This window comes from Thunnus albacares, chromosome 11, assembly GCF_914725855.1.
Source record: "Thunnus albacares chromosome 11, fThuAlb1.1, whole genome shotgun sequence".
Taxonomy (NCBI): domain Eukaryota; kingdom Metazoa; phylum Chordata; class Actinopteri; order Scombriformes; family Scombridae; genus Thunnus; species Thunnus albacares.
The window spans coordinates 6300001-6318408 of record NC_058116.1 but is presented as its reverse complement, the minus strand read 5'-3'; the positions used below and the strand labels follow the sequence as shown (position 1 = coordinate 6318408).

Sequence of the window (18408 nt, the reverse complement as noted above, 5' to 3'; positions counted from 1 at the left end):
TGGATTCATAACTGGAGATAGCTTTAGAATGCATCACTGTATATTATATGAGAAAGTTGGGGGGAAATGGTTGGCAATGAGAAGGGAACAAAACTGTATTTTATTTATTTACAAAGCACTACTTGGCAAACTTCCTACATATATCTCATGTCTTCTCAATTATAGATCACTCTCACTACACTACATCCCAGGATTATTTGATTCTTGAAGAACATCATGTTAATACTGAGGTTGGAAAACTGGCTTTCAAATATTTTGCTCAACACAATTTGGAACAATTTGCAAAAGCTTGCTAAAATGGAGGAGCTGATCCCTTACATTCATTTCAAATGTCGTTTGGCAGATTCAGTACAGTCTGAATGTACTTGTTTTCTATGAATGATGTTGATGTCTATGGTTGAATGTCTTTGAATGTTGTCTCTGTTTGTATGTTTGCTGTAAATCTTGTTGTTTGTTACTTTTGAATTTGTACACTGTAAATATTGTTTTTATTTTCTGTATGTTCTGTATTCAGGGCAGCCTTGAAAAAGAGAGCATGCTCTCAATGGCCCCTCCCTGCAGAAATAAAGGTTTTTGTTTTTGTTTGTTTTTTTAAATCCAGCCATTTTAATGTAATGTTTTTGAAGTCTGAAATGTGTAGTGTTCTCCACACTTGGGTCTTGTTAAACAACATTACAGGCAACATGTTCATGTGATTGCTTTTGTAGGTATTTGGCCATAAACCAAAGTATTGGAAAAAATAACATTTTGTCATGATGATGCACTAGATGAAAAGTCAGGGGATTATCAAATGTATTAGGATTCATTGACTGGGAACCATGAATGTGAAAATTTCATGGAAATCCATCCATCAGTTGTCGAGACATTTCACTCAAAACCAAAAATGTCAACCTCATGGTGGTGAGAAGTCAGGGGGTCATTAAGTCATGTCAAGTCAAAATTCAACACATGGGGGAATATGGATGTCCAAATTCCATGGCAATCCATCCAATATTTACCTAGATATTTAAATCTGTACATTCCTAATGTGGCTAACGATTATTTGAAAAGATTATTTATACTTCTTGTGAGATCACACTGTATAATGTTAAATGTGTAATCTAAGGTGTTATCATGTTATTAGGACCAGTGAAATAGGAGTAGGTTTTAATTCACTCAGATAAAAGATAACTTTGCACTCATGCAAGTTTTAATCCTTGTTATATTTCTTGTATTCCATCTACCTGAATGGCTAACAAGCATGAAAATTTGTGTTTAAATTCCCCCCTTGAGGGGAAGAATTTATTTCACACATTTATTCACAGCAGCATTAAAATAGGTTTTAAATAAGGCTCTTCAAGGATAAGGATAATGGTAATCTGGACCCCTGCTAGAATACATTCCACTTTCCCTGAAATAAATATTTGCAATGAGCATCAAGCTAATTTACAATGGAGTATAATGCAAATATTGTACTGGAAATTGGGTTAAACCGGGATTTAAAACAAGGGCTCTGCCTTTTTATTAAAGAGTTTACTTTAAAAGCAAACCATCAGCCACAAACACTTTGGAAAACCTATTTTTTCACATAATGAAAGACATTCAAGAGTAAATGAGTTTGAGTCAGTTGCATTGTGCAGCATATGAGATAATAAAAGTCAACAAGTCATCTCCTCAAAGCTTCTACAGACAAGTCATTTTAACAGTTATTATCAGTTTGTAGAGGAGTGTTTTCCTATTGTTTCACATGTTCCTCTTGTACTTTATTTGTGCTGAGGACACTCTCACAGACAGGGGTCTGTTTGCTGGAACAGATGGTGATGTCATCACAGTGCCGGAAAAAAAACAGGCAAGTGAATCATTAAAGAAAAACAAGTTAAACAATGGGAGAAACTATAGTTTTTTTGTTTTTTTTTGTCTGCACAGGAAAAAGAGGTTATATGCATGTGTGTTCCTGTATGTCAAACTCAAATCGTCTATGTAATTTCTGCTTGTTTTTGAGTGGCTTTGTAGTGCAGCTTAAGGATGAACATGTCAGTAAATCCTTCCAACACTTTGATCCAGAGCAAGATATCTTCATAACTACTGTCCAGCTGGCTGTGAATGGTTGCCATGGTTGCCATTGATTTTGGTAGCTCCAAGACTTTTTTCTCTATTGCCTACATTAGGGAGAAAATTCCCCCGAAGCTTAACTCAAAACTGTTTGCTAGATTTGTATGTTGTAAGGGAAGTCTTTCTGACCTTTCCTCCAGCACCACCATCATTTACATTTGCACTTACACACTCAGGGGGCTTGGAATTTGCTCAGCACATTCATGCTGCTCAAAGGGTGAAACTTTTCCATTTTGGACACTAAAGAGTTTTGCTTCACCAGCACCAACCAACCAAAATCTTAACTTTACACACACAATATCTAATAAACTATCAATAATAACATAATTTATGCTCTCATGAGGATAAACTTAAATTTTGACCCCATGATCTTTCCTCTAGCATCACCCTCAGGGCAAACTTAATATATAATATGTTCTACATTATTACATATTTTGAGCCAGACCACTAAAAATATCAAAACGACCAGTATGTGTTTGTTCCATTTCATTTTTATACATTGCAGCCTGATGCCAGCAGGATTGTCAACCTTTTGTCCAACTTTTCATACAGCAATTTTTTTCTATGGAGCTAATTTGGCTCGGCGTTAGCTCAGAGTGGCTGAGAGATAGCCTTCATGTCAGCAGCTGCTGCTCTCTCATTAGTCCCCCTCAGTTCAGTTTCTGGCAGTGAGACATTACATTTGAGCTTCACTGTTAAAATGCCAGATGGATGTGGGGTAGTATCAGCCAAAGGTCTCGGTGAAAGCTGTCGTAAGTCAGCTTGGATATGAGTTTCATTAGAGATTGTAGACAAATTAGCTGCCATTCATTCTACACTAACTTTAAATCCAAGTTCATATAAACACCAAAAATAAAGAAAATAAGAATAACTTTAAAAAATGTTGCCAAGTTTCAGAGGATGGTGCCTGTTTTGATTGGTATGATATAACACTGTATGCCTTGAGTATTTGAAATTAGTACAACATCTCTCTTTTCTCTCTCTCATGAGTCAGTTACAAAGGGTGATAGTAGGTCATGTTGGTCATATCCGAGCATCTCCTCACGACACAACAGCTTTTCTTCCTTTTTCAGCCCTAATGATATGAGAACTGACAGTGTGTGAAGCTGTGAGCTGTTTATCATGATATTTCAACAAGTCAATCACACCACCAATGTTCTATTTGTTTTTATATTTCAACTTTCCATAATAATGAGACTGAAGAGGACACATTTTCTTTCAGTTGTTCAAGTAGCATCTTGTTTCTTTAAGCAGATGAAGTTGATTGTTGTTCGTCACATTTGCACATTACAAAGTATATTTAAAAAAATGTTAACTAGTTGTTTTTTGGAAATAAATACATCAAAACTGCTCATCTTAAATGCAAAAAAGGCTCTGTTTGGTGGAGGGATGTTTTGACCCGCCTTCAAAAAAGGTACACCTGGCCTCAGAGTCAGAAACTTATCCCAAACTCATCTTTGATTTAATTTTCGTTCTTACTTTTGATAATACATTTTTAAAAAGATGGAGGAAGATAAATAATTTAAAACAACATGCAGCACAAGACGTCATGTCCACCCTCACATCTCTGTGCTCTTTTAATACCAACACAGTTGGTCTCATGCAAGAACATTTTTGTATCATAAACCTCTCGTTTTTTTCTATGAGGTTTGCTCTTACGAGTGTTCCAAGTCAGACTCAACAAACTGTCAAATTTGTCATTTGTCGCTCATTTGAACATGATAAATGTCACCTATTCATGAGTAGTTATGCCTTGGAGAGATTTAATCGTTAGCATAATGATCACCCATAAAATTGCTATGTAAGGCGACCTGTTCCACTCTGTTTGTGGGTGAGTTTCATTCACAAAAATGTTCCCAAAGAATACAAAGAAGGATTCAGAGCTTCAGGTGCTGCTTTTAGAAATAAGCAGACAAAAACATAACAAATTTATCATTGTCAGTAGTACAGGACCTGTAACATTTAGAAAATAATAATACAGCTGCCAGCAGCGTGTCATCAGAGCAGCGCTCTACTGTGACAGAAATGAAGAGGGAATGGTTTGACATGAGGTTAGATGATAAAAAGCAAAGTGGTCCATGATGAGAGGCAGTCAAGGGATGTGACAGTCACAGAGATATTAGACAAAAGAATATTATAGCCTTACAGTAGGTGATGTTACACAGTCAGGAGACAGAAGATGATCCTGGACAGAGATCTGCAGAAAGACCCTGAGGCAGCTGTCAGAGTGAGACAATTTTCCAACAACTGATGAAATTTAGAAGTTGTTGTGTTGAAATATGCCAATGATAATCATGAAATCTAAAAAAACCTCATAGTAAATTGGCAGCCATGATGAGGATGATATGGTGAACAGATGATGACTTGTACGAAAGTTATTATTCATATCTAAGAGAGAATTCTAAGTATAAGAAATTGGTTAAGTGCTATAAATTGTCTGAAATCACTCACATGTGCCACTTAGGAACTAATCTGTTGGTATGAGTGCTTCTTGCATGAGGCCTGATGAAAGAAAGACCACTTTGCAGCACTGACATGCCATTGGGCGACTACATACTCTGCTATTTGGACTGACAAGTAGGATAATTTACGGAAAAACAATTTAACATCTTGTTAGCAGCCCTTGACATAAATGGGACGAACACTAGAATTAATGACATATGCCAACATCAGATCAACATCAAATTTTCTTCGACTGTGAGTCCTTGTGCAAGCTGACATAACACACTGTGAAATTACATGGAGGATAAAAAAAAAAAGCAGTGTAATAATTGCCTTGACACCAGACACTTCACACACCATGAAATCTGTGATAAGATGTGTTACCTGACCCCGACCTGCAGTGCCATCAATAGATCGGTCCATAGAGATAAGAGCGTGAAAAGGAGTTGATATCTCATGACTGTAGGCTAAATAATGTTTTCTGAGTCTGACCATAAAAATCCTGAAAAATCACTGCATATAAATCCACATTCTCCAGTGTACCTACAGTACTAGTCAAAAGTTTGGACACACTTTCTCATTCAAGTGAAGTGAACAACTGTATATTGTTAGTTGTTCTTTGCATCCTGAAGAAGACCAGACAAAGCACATTTTTAAAAAGCCATAAAAAGCCAGGACCAATCCCTGGACTTTCGTTTGTCTATATGTGAACATGTCTACACCCACCTCCAGTGAACGCCTCCACAGTACATGTCTGATGACTACACTCACTTAAACTCTTTTAAAAATGATTCTGGTTGTATCTAGTTACCAGTAGTATACCACAATGCATCCAAAGTGACCTCACAGCAGAGCTGATCAAATGACATGTCCACGTGTTTACTCACTGCTACACCGTCTTCATGCCTGTACTGTTTCCAGGCCCGGCCCGTGTCACTGTAGAGCAGCAGGTAACTGCTGACCCAGTCCCAGCTGTCATAGCGTCCCTGCGTGGCCACTGCCGTCACCTCCATCTGCTCCCTGAGGTCCACCTGGAGCCAGGGCTCTTGGTCGGTCACCATGGGAGACCAGCCCCCTGCTCCTGAAGGAGAGCAGAGAGGTACAGTCAGAGGGGGGATCCATTCAACATTGATTCAGTGGATGATCAGTCTGGATTGTTTGTGGTGAATGCTCAGTGGCCACTGAGCTCAGATTGCAAAAACATATAAAATCCTGATGTAAGTACAGAGAGAGCTTCTAGGTGAAGTTACATTCTTGCATCCACAGTGAAATGTATACAGACAGCAGAAATCACACTCCTTTTCCAAAATAGCCTCTGTTACACAAGCCTCCCTTACACAATGTACAGTACCATTCAAAAGATTGGACACACTATCTCATTCAAGTGAACCGGATGGTGTGTCAAAACTTTTGACTGGTACTCTATTTTAACATTAAGGGTGTCTGAAACATGACTAATCTACTAGTGTACCTACTAGCAATATTATGCACAATTTCAAAAAAACTGAAGGGGATGTATCATCCGTGTTTCCAGGTCTATATCTATATTCTGGGGCTCTGCTAGAATATCTTTGTATGATTTACAGTTCAAAAAACTCCTTGTATATGTTATATATTTTAGCTCCTGTCTCTCCCCTACCGATGAGCCCACTCTGTTCTGATTGGCCAGCTCCCAGAAGCTGCTCCTTGGTAAACAAACAATAGTAGTCCAATTTCACTTCTTTTTCTCATTTTTTACTCAAAATGGAAACTTTTCAAATACATCCATATGTATTCAAACCTGAATCTGATCCAAAATATGCTAGTGGACAACAAGAGCAACCCATGGAACAACTTTAGCAACAAAGGCTACAGAATGGAGGGCCGTTTGTGGGCATGCGCAAACAATCTGATGTCATCACGAGGAGGAATTAGAGGTGACATTGCAAACTAAGCGTTCAGACCAGGTTGAAGCCCTGGATTTTGACTTTCAGGGAGCATTTTAGCTACATATGGTCACCACAAATTCTTTTATCATGTTAAACAAAAAAAATCTGACATTATAAAAGTATATAAATAACAGAAAGTCACATAAAGCATGAAATGTCCTCTTTAAACAATTATTTTTTAGCATTCACTGACTGCAGCGTTCATAAGATTTTGATTTTGTATAAATGTCTAAGGCTCATGGGAACTGTAGTTGTTGAGTGCTGTTTGTTCAACAGCTGTCTCCTTTACATACAGTTGAATGCTACAAGTTGCAGTGTATCAGAGGAGCAACTGGGACCAAAAGAGCAAGCAATGAAAAGCCCATATGGCTGCTCCAAAATAGTTCATACTGTATAAGCACATGGCTACAAGACATCACTTGTCAGGAAAATGTAAACATTTTCTGATGGAGGAGGAAAGGGAGAATTAAAAGAGAGACAAAAAGAGAGGAAAGACAAGGTCACTCCATGGCTGCATGAGTGGTTACTCCTGAAAATCTATTTCATTCAATCCATGCAGGAACATACTCTGTAGTACTCACCATCTCTTCTGTTGAGCTTGGCGTTGTAAGCAGCATAGCTGACTGAGGAGTGAGAGGAGCTCTGAAAGGATGAATGGGGTAATGTGGATACCAGAGGACCATTGCAATTATCTGTCAAAGAAAACCAAAAAAAAACAGACTATTCAGAAGCAAGTAAGTAAAAATGAATTTTAGAGAATATAAATTAGTTGGGAGGAAATATCTACATGTGAAAATTAAAAACATTTCTTTGTTGTAAGTTCTGTCTTTCACATGCTAATCACACTGTATGAAGACTGGTTTTGAAGGGGTTATACTCTTTTGGATTTATCCAGCTGACAGAAATAATAGAAAATGCACCATAGACTAGTTAATCCTGTTCCAAAGTGCATCATTACCTGCCAGTGGTGGAGTTAGCAAGGGTTAGGGAAAATAACAAGGCTGCCTCACTTATCCAGCTCTCAGATACCTCAAACAGTCTATTAACCCATGCAGTGACCCTTGAAATCATGACAGAAAATGCTTTGGTTCCTTGTGTGTTCACAGTATGTGTGTGCTCTTTTTAATCCGGTGCAGCGGTGTGGCATTACAACACATTGAGCAACAGGCAGGAGCAGATTGAGAGTCCGGTGATTTAAACCTGTCAATCTCATCTTCCTCTGATCTACCCTGTCCGCCACAATATGAGCAGTAAATCGTACAACAACAGCCGCGCCACTGTTTGGCTTCAGTGAGCACAGAGCTGCATTAAGGCCTGTATCTGAGAATGTGATGAAAACTGGCACCAGCCTGATTACAATTATCCCTGCACTCTCGCCATCAGCGTGCAGTTCGCTCCTCTGAGTGTGAGAGGCTTTTTGCTTTAGGATGCCATTCTACTTCAAGTTCAGATGGATTCTGAGCACATCTGGAGTGGCAATTGGCCATCCATCTGGTCGACAACAGCCCAGCAGAACAGACAGCTTGTGCTTCTTCCCCTTTTGGGCGTCCCGCTGAATTTCGACTGACCTGATTTGGCTGCTCTCAGATCATTTGTCAAGAGATTTTCCTAATCCTGATTTCAAGTGTGACTAAAGTGGATCAAGCTGTTTTGTTCAAGACTCAAATTGTTGGCTGAGCTACAGTACAGTTGCAGATGTTCATCGGGGAAATGAGAACACTGGCACTCCATCTTAACGTACCGCAACTGGGGTTATTATGCAAGCACTGGGCTTTTAATCTGTCAAAAGTATCCCAGATCCTACTTCTGATCCCAAAAGGATAAGTCTTACTCTTCTTATCTCCCTTTCAATCTGTATCCAGCCATCCTTTCTAGCATGATGCTTCACTAGCTGAAGAGCTGACTGAACCTCTCTGATGTGAGCTTACACCTCAAAAGCCTGGTCCATTGCTTTGCTCCTCCATTCCATCTATACCCATCTCTATGCTATATATATATATATATATATATATATATATATATATATATATATATATATATATATATATATATATATATATATATATATATATATATATAGCATATATATATATATAGCATATATATAGCATATATATAGCATATATGTATGTATGTATGTATATATATATATATATATAGCAAATGAGACCACAACAACTACAACAAGCAACACAGTATTTTGATGGTATAACATGTGCTCTAAAATTGATGGTGAACCATAAATCAGACAGACCCTGACGTTGTTCACGGCTCCAATCTACAGATCTGGTGTGTGATCCAAATGGCTGCCTGTCACTCAGGACGACTTATGGATGGAAGATGATTTGTCTACAAAGCTGCTCTTTGGCCTGTGGGATAACTGAAAATCCTCTGAAGCTGACTCATGATTTCTATGCAGGGCTCAGTTGTTTGAATCTTATAGCCAAATGAACCCAGATGTGCATATGAATGCTTTCAGATGTACACATGCGCATGTACACAACTAAAACCGTGAGGGAACATTTAATCTCTCTTGAAATCAATCAAGTACATCAAGAACTATCAAGTAAGAGCTTTTAGTTTCAAGCACAGAAGTGCTAGGAAAGGACAATGCTTTATTTGCACAGAAAATCAGGAGGATGGCTAAGTGGTTTCATTTTGACACAACAGAGGTTATCACTGAATGTGTTTGGGATAAAAATAATAAGTGAGAAAGCATAACACCTGCACACTGACTCTAAACGACAAAGGCAAATGATAAGAAAGGTGTTATGTTTTTTGTATCCTATAAAAAGACCAAAACCAATTATGCTTTAGTCAGTTCAATTCTTTCTGACTTCTCTGTCTCAGCCCCAAGTTACTGCTGAAGACATAAGTCTTTAAAAATAAGCTTCCTACATACTGTATTTTTTAATTTTTAAAAAAAGGCTACGTAATAACCTAAAACAACTGGAACTATAGTTCCAATGTTACTAAAACAGGGGCAAATAGTGCATTAAATTCAGCTGCAGACTAATGGAGCTTCATGGTAGTTCAGGTAGGAAGTCAGTTTATATTCACATGTTCCATAGACCCTTCTGTCATGTGTGTCCACAACCTACCTCTCACAATAGGCGGTCTATATAAACATTTTCAAACAGTCTGCCTACAACAATGCTAAGTTTTACCCTTGCTGCTACACTACTGCCTGCTTCAGAATTTTAACTCCCTCCTCCTCCTCAGCCTCATCTTGTATAAGCATTTGATTGTTTGTGAATCTTGAATGTTTCTTTTTGATATGTGTTCATGTTCATCAAATGTTGTGTATCTCAGGCACTGCAAGGCGGAAATGTGATCTCAGGAACAATCTGTATCAAGCCTGCTCAGATTTGTTCCAGAGCATCACATGACCAGAGCCACACTGCCAAACTAAAATGCATTTTGCCACAATAAATGGTTAAATTCTTCACATAAGTGTTCTGACTGACGTATATGCTCTTGTATTTATAGCAGAAGCACGACATAAAAGATTGACTCAAAGTAAACTACAGTGGTCATGTTCACTGTAATCAAAGAATGAGTCCCTCAGTACAGCAGTGTAGCTCAATGCAATGATTTTAATATGTTTCAGACAATACCAGTAGCTTATGGCACACAGAAATAAGCTATATCAGACTATGCAGACAATACTTGTTTGTAAGATCAGTTAATTGTTGGTTTAGCTCTTTTTTATGGGATTTGCTGTTGGTAAGAAACTGAGAGCCAGGCTTTCTTTTTCAGGAACGCCCTGATCCAACCCTGTCTCCTTGTAATTACGAAATGTAGTGCTTCATTCAATGGAAAAACATCATCTGTGAATATAATCCAGGCAGCAATTACGTTTGCCAATGCAGTGATTGGAAAAACAGTTTATTTGTATATGAATGTAATTTCTAGGAGAAAAGGTTGCCTGATCACACTTATATTTTTACATACCTGGAAGCTTATAGTGATATCTACAACCCTTTTTCAGTGTTCTCCTCTGCCTATTAGCATGCACGCCTGCATGCACAAAACAGAAGCAGTTTCACAATGAAATCAAACTCAATTATTAACTCAAATGTGTCTTTTGTAGCACACATGGGCTGAATATTTAAAGCTCTTGTTGCAGAGGCATCAGTGCACCTGAAGACGACTATGTGCCCAAATCAAATAAACATGGCTCACCAGATATGAGAAAGTCTTGTTTCCTCTTGAATATCGAGTCTTGGGAAATGTACAAACTTTTATGTCCTAAAAATAGAAACGTGCAATAGAGATTGGGTTCTAGTGTAGCTTCTCAATCTGTCCTGGTCCTCTTCACTGGGTGGATCAAACCTGTGTGTTTAATGCTACAGCTGTGTTTATGTTGGTCATGCTCTAGAAACATATATTTAGGTGCACAATGACAGTGCTTGTTTTAATATAATGATTTTTGTTTGGGGTTTTAAATATTTTTAAGAGGGTTTGAATAATCTTATTATTAAAGTTTTGTTTGGCATAAGTTCTTGTCATTTTAAAAATATTCTGAGGTCCAAGAAAATGAAAATTCTGAATATCTATAATGGATCCCTTAAATCCTCTATATCTGTTTGCCTTTGCAGATAAATTCCTCCATTACTGAAAAAGCAGTCTGTGTGTGTTTGTCTGTCTGGGGAATTTCTTGCAAACTGCTATAAAGCATTCAATTTACACTCCACACGTAAGGATGGTTTTTATGTATTCATTAACACTTAATCAGTTTTTTTTTTTTTCCATTAAGCAGATTGTTGTCCTATGAAATGTCAAATATCTGACATGAAATTACCACAGCCCAAAGAAATGTCTTCAAATTGCTGAATTTGTCTGACACACACTCCAAAAAACTCAAACCATTACAGTAATAGAACCATAGACAGAATCTTTTACTTGATAAATTACTCAAAATTGTCATCTATTAGTATCCTCCGGGTTATCATTTTAACTAATTTTGTCAGCAACACAGTACAAAGTCTCCAGGCCAGAAATTATTATGGTAATTTTCTGCTATGGAGCAATGAAAACCTTTAAAACCGTATATACATCCTTTGTAGCAGTGATAAACCCCACAAGAGCAAAGACAGTCTGTTGGAGGGTGCAGAAGTTCAGTCAACACAGACCACAGCATCAATAATATCAAAGGGTGCAGAGATAGTATCTTGTAACAGAGTGGCCTCAGACCTCTGTGTGGTATTGATAAAGCCTCATATGATACCTTGCATGGACTAACAGGCTTTGGGGCTCAGTGACCTCTGCTTAGTGATACCCTGAGTAGATCTGAGGTATCGGCTGACAATTAGTCCCAAACGCTGGCTGAATTCAAGGAAGCACACATCAATACAAGTGATTGAGAAACACGGCTTGCTTTACTGTAGCACTTCATTTCTCTGAACACTACAACAATCCCACAGTGCTACATATAATCTAAAGGGACGTTTACAGGAAGCCTGCAGGATGTTTTACTGGGCTATTGACAGCTTTAGTGATTATACACATCTCATCTGCCAAACATTAATTATTCAATGCTCATTCAAGAATGTTCTGCGACAGGATTTGTGTTAATTTTCTGCTGGATTACAGGATTTCCGGGAGCATTTTACATAACGGCTTGGTAAAGATAATGGGGTAATAATGGGCAATACTGCCATGTACTGCCGTTGTAAAAACAGAGGGAGTAATCATGAAGGCCTAATATCTTGGTAATGTAAAAGTAGGGTTTAATTTTAATTAAGCCATTACTGAGAGAAAACTCCTCAGTAATTGTATTGGGTGGATGGTTTGTTTTTAAATGGTCCTAAACTAAAATAAGGTCGAGTTGAAATCAAATACAGCTTAAGTTCATCTCCATTTCCATTCATGGCAACAAATTTGACACTTCTTTTTAGGAAATTATGGTCTATACAGTAGATATGTTTCACCTGAAACTGTACTTTTTGCTTTTGAGTTAAAAATAATCTAATTTTTTTATTTGATTTGCAACTGAGTGTACACAGTAAGTGCCTGTGCCACAAAATGCAGTTAAGCATCTAATCAGACAGTAAAAAGAGTAGCAAATGTATATAGATATAAGTAGATGTATGAATATTCTAAAAGAGCAGTATGTACAGAATACATAGGATAAAGAGTATAAAGCAATTTATTTAGTAGTTTGATTTTAGTTAAAACCTAAATAAAATATCTTTGGAAAGAGTGGTTTCCATTTCTTATGTGTTTCACCTGTGCCATGAAAGCTGACTGAGTTTTATTTTTACAGCTTTACATGGCATTTGGTCTCAGTGTGGTGGTGAACGCACAGTCACTCGGGTCGAGACACATTTGTAGATAGAATGTTAGTGTCGCTGTGCTAACCTCAGGGTGTTTTGAGATATTCATTGGTTCAAATCGGGTTGAATAAAGGCCACAAAAACCCAGATTAAAGGACAACACACAGTAAAACCATATTTACACATTGTAATAATGCTGTGACCTCAGACTGTGTAACAGAGAACCAGCACGCTGAGTTTAAAAGCGTTTTTTTTTTTCAGTTCCCTGTTATTACATTATAACCAATATACAATCATAGAGTGTGAACATACAAGCTTGTGTCTGAGTCACAGGAAACTTCACAGTGTAATTGCATAAACTAATAGCATGTGAAATCCACTTAGGTGTGAGCAGGCCTTGGCATTTTATCCCTTTTATTTTAATACCCAATTTGTTCATTCTGGAGACTGAATGTTCAAAACAGAATCATTTCTTTTTCTTTTCAATACCTCCTTTTTCATCACTGCAACCAGCCCTCGCTGATTATTGCATCCATCTTATTGGCACAGTCGATAGATAGTGGGTGTTGATAATCCTCTCAAACCCTCTGCCAGTAACACTGAAAATGAATAGAGGATGAAACTTACAGACTCTACAGTTATTTGAAGCATATTCATTGCCCTCTATATATTGGGAATCGGTGCAGCATCATTGTGACCAATACAGCTGGAAATGTAATGGCCTCCATTCTGGCGCCACATTCGTCACAATAGATTTTTTTTGCTCCTGAGAGACTGGGCTGAAATTATTTCTCTAAATAGTCTTATATCATATATCCATTGTATTTTCTTCTTACTCATTGCAATCAAACAGTATTTTGTTCTGTGCACTGAATCTCTGTAGAAGAATAATGTAAAAACATTCTTATACCCTTAGTTTTCTGAATTCTGGCAATAAACAGTGTGGCATATTATCAGCTTCTTTCTTTTTCTGGGTTCAATTGATTTTCCAGTTGATTTTTCATGCACTCAAATAATGTGAAAAGAAAAAAAAAATCTAAAACAACAGTGTGAAGACACTACCTCTGTCTATATATGGTCTCCACATCAAGCAGCCTAATAATTTAATAGAAATGGATCAGAAGAAACATAATGCTTTGACTGAGATAAAATAGAAACTATAAATGTCTCTGCAAAGCAGCAGAAATCCTCTGTAAGGCTGTACGTACTCAATTTAATCAAATAAACATGTCCTTTGTAGTAGTGCTCTTTATTCAATTTCAGCTTTGAAAGTCACTCTGATGGTAATCATCCATTACCATTCTGTGGGATTATACTCTGTTCTGGGACTTATCATTGGACACTTTACTTTCACCATTGAACTTTCTGATATATAGTTTTTATATTTATTAGATTTTAGTTTAGTCAATATATTTACTTATGGACCTGACTCACTGCACAGATTGCACATTTGCACATATTGTAGTTGATTGTTCTCCACTCCATTTGATACTGATATATATATGTTGTTTTTTTCTTTACCTTATACTATGCTATCTTGCAAATTTTGCACACCAATTTCCCTCAGAAAATATATTAGTAAAGTACTATCTTATCTCATCTCATCTCATCTCATTTAATCTTATGCAATCAATTGGAAAGGAATAAGGATGGAAATTTGTTTTTTCACATATAGTCCACTCAGTGATCTGCCCAACACCAAACGAAACATAATAACAATGATTCTGTCCTATCAAATATTAAAATATATAACAATCCAAGAATTATTATTCTTATAATCAAGTGTAAGAGAAAATGATTTAAGTTAAGGTTAAGATGAGATTTCACTTATTAACTGTAAAAATAGTGTAACACAACAAATCTAAATACAATAAAATAAATTAAAGAAAGATTTAAAAAACCCATAAATTAAAAATTACAACTAATTTCACTCAATATTTTTCTACAAATCAAAAATCACATTTTTGTACAAAACGTACAATTTTCCTGTGACATCAGGTTGATGAGGAGAGTAATTCTCATGACATACATTTTTGGTCTGAATATTTATTTCATTTTCTTTTGTCTGGAAGAAATATGTGTTCTGTATGTTTAAACATGAGGAAAAGTGCCTGTGCTAGAAAAACCGTGGTGCTCTGCCTCATTACCTTTTGATAAATTCATCAGGCCTTCAGTGTGTACAGCAGTAGGTGTTCCTTGAGTACCTGCTTCACATTCATTAGCTGAGTGAGTCTGCAGCTGTTCTGCTGTGATGCTATACAGTACATGCAAGCTCTGCTTCAACATGCACTGGTTGCTTTGGATGAGAAAGTAATGAAAGTATCTGCTCACTGAGCTAACTTAAGGCATGAAATTTTAAGTAAATATATGTGTGTGGTGGTGTGCCATGGATGCCTGGTGCTGGAGTCTCTGCTGTGAGGGAATCGCTGAAAGCATATAGCAATATTCCACCCACAAACCCTTGGTGAGGAGTGTCTTATCATCTGGTAATGAAAGCCTCCGTTTTTCCCAGCCTATAGCAAAAAACACATTTCCACTTGTAGAAAGAAACATTCCCTTACAAGCAGCCTCATATTGGCCTGTGACTAGGCCATGGTTGTCATTATACAAAAGGCTTACATAGGTGGCCTGGATTATATGAATTATACAGTGGCTCTACAAGAATGGTGCAAAAGCAGTCCAGTAAATTACATATCAGCAATGCCAAACAGTATCTCAGTGTGAGAGTTTCTACCGTGTTTTGTTATCATTTATAGCTCTCCATGTGTGCTGCAATTGCAGTGGAGCAGAAGAGAGACAGTGAACAAGGTGAAGCACTGGAGTTGACGAAAGCTACACTCGTTACTTTACTGTAGGTGCAATAAAAGCTTCAGGCCAAGAAGAGTAATTTATAAATGTAATCCATGCAAAAGATTGACAGACTCCAAATGATGAAAAATACTGCTGTAAAGAGTGTGATTTGTGACACAACCAAAATAAATAATAGAGCATAATATGAAATGATAGAGATTTTTCTATCATCACATGATATATATTGTCATATCACACAGCCCTACCACCCAAATAGACTTACCAGTGGCTAGCTAGCCAGCTTTCTAACCCAGATTTCTCAATTTTTTCAACAACTTCCTGTCCAACAAGAAGAACTAAAAGACTGCTATGTTTTAACTTCCAGCAGGTGTCACTATTGTTTGCTAAACTAAATAGGTCACAACAACCACACAGTGACAAAACTGACAATCTCTTCTGTCTGACTTCCAGTAAGTCTATAAATAGTTACAGAGATTAAGTGTGATGCAATAACTAAATTTCAAATTGCAACACCTTACAGTACTGAAGAAAGTTAGTCAGTAATGCTCATCGGTTTGGTATTATAGCCAGAATAGTTTGAAGATTGTTTATAAAGTATTAATAGAAAGTGTGGTAACTTACACTTTAACGTCTTGGTGTGGGTAACTGTTGTCATTACAAAACCACATTACACCATGATGTGAGTACTGCCAGTAAAATCATTAAAAACAACCTCAGATCCAGCTAGGGAATTGTGCACAGAACTGAATAAAAAAATCAATGTATGTTTAAAAGAGATCCTTCACTCCCCGTATGAATAGTTTGAAAAGCCTCTCTTTTGCCTTTTTTTTCACTGTTACTATTACTGATATCATTGGAAGAGAACACTTTGTGGATTACTGTTGTCTCTAGCTCCGTGTTTTAAAGGTGCAGTGTGTACAATTTAGTGGCATCTAGTGGAACAGACTTTGCAGAAATGGAATATAATATTCATAAATATATTTTAAGAAGTGTATAATCCCATGAAAATAAGAATTGTGGTGTTTTCGGTACCTTAAAATGAGCCCTTTATATCTACATAGGGAGCAGGTCCTCCTCCAAGGAGCCCGCCATGTTGCACCACCATGTTTCTACAGTAGCCCAAAACAGACAAATGAAATGTTGGCTCTAGAGAGAGCCTTTCACGTTTTTCACGAGTTTTGTGGCCACTGTAGGTTCTCCTACTTGCTTGCAAGGGGAGGGTGAGGGGAGAGGTATTCAGTTGGTTGCAATCTTCAACCTTACCACTAGATGCCAGTAAATCCTACACACTGGTCCTTTAATAACAGTTTATTCTGCCGAGGTGTAGTCAGAACTAGGGGTGGGTGAAAAAAAAACGATTCACATAAGAATCCTGATTTTTATCTTCTACAATTCTGAATCAATTCATAAATGGCAAAAATTGATTTTCTATATGTAAATTATTAATTTGACAGAAATAAAAAGGTCTAGCCTGACTACAGGGGCAGTGCAGCACCTGGACGCTGGGCGCACTTTTTTTCATTTAATGACTAAATGACCTTGGCGAGAGGAACATGAAGAATATTGTGAATACTTGATACGCCAGAGACAAAGGATCAGAGTGACAATCTCCAACAGTAACAAATGAGACCGGCTGATCAACACACTGCAGCACTTAAACAACTTAAACCAACTCTGGTGGGATGAAGAAAATAACTCGGTGCTCAGTCCGTTTAACCTCAAAAGCCCTGCGCCCATTCAGTATCTTGGACAATGTTAGCTTTCCCCAGAGCTAATGGTGCAGCAGAGAGGCTGCTCTCCACTGCTGGAGACATGACATTAATAACAACATCTTATAATAACCTTATTCAAGAGTGAACACACCAACTTCTGTTTTCACAAAAGACATTTTACCAGTGATGTTGGTCAGTAAATTACATATTCATTTCATGATTTTCATACAGGCAGAAGACTGTAAGATGCTTCTAAATTAATGCAGTTAACTTTTTAAAATTAAAAAAGCTACACACACACTTTTCTCTGCTGCCAGTGCTGACCATTCACCTTAACTGCCAGTGATGTTTCATATTGCATTTCAGTGGACTAAGGACACCAGTGAATGGTTTGACACACAATATACTGGAGACCCCCCTTTTCTATTCATTCAATTGAGAACTGATTTTGAGTTGAATCGGACACCAAGAAACTGAATTGAATCGTGCGATTCCTGAAGATTCCCATTTCTAGTCAAAATCGATTTCAGCGGACCATAAAGGGAAAAATAATAATTTCACTATATTTGTGAATAGCTCCTCTGCTTCCAATCACTTTGCAATAACTGCAAAGGTGATGCCAATACAATAGCAATTAACTCCTACTCCATTGAATGCTGCTGTATCCAATGACGTACTATACTCATCACTGTCTCTCTCCTGTAAAGCCAAGGAAAGTGCAGAGGGACCTCTTAGAGGATGTGACTGTCATTATCTCCATCTGACAAAGGCCCAACAAACAAGCCATGACACATCTCTGCTCCTCTCATTTTGTTTCTCTGTGGTAAATATGAGAGCAGTTCTTTGACCTCCAGGAGCATCTCACCATTTCATCTCAGCACAGCATGTTGGACCTGATCACTGCACACATTTGAGAACCACAGGACTGTCATAAATGAGTAATGCTGCAGTCGGTTTAGCTCACTTCCTCACCTTAACGTGAACTGCTTAAACCCTAACACACACTGTGTCACACTCCCCCTCAGAGAGCAAAGATCAACAAACAGATCATATGTTGACATGCCACTGGTGCATTCATATATTGGGAATCGTTATATTTTTAAAATGGCATGAAAGGTCAGAAGCCCTGCTAGTGGACTACATTAT

General features: G+C 37.5%; 1 protein-coding gene across 1 annotated transcript in view; it reads right to left on the bottom strand.

Annotated features, from left to right (window-relative positions):
- LOC122992791 (contactin-associated protein-like 5) overlaps positions 1 to 18408 on the bottom strand; it is an 81832-nt gene that overhangs the window by 61199 nt on the left and 2225 nt on the right. Inside the window, exons 2-3 of the mRNA XM_044366720.1 lie at positions 7043 to 7153; positions 5421 to 5614 (exon numbers count right to left, since the gene is read on the bottom strand). Coding sequence (XP_044222655.1) covers positions 5421 to 5614; positions 7043 to 7153 — 305 coding nt within the window. The remainder of the gene's footprint in view (positions 1 to 5420; positions 5615 to 7042; positions 7154 to 18408) is intronic.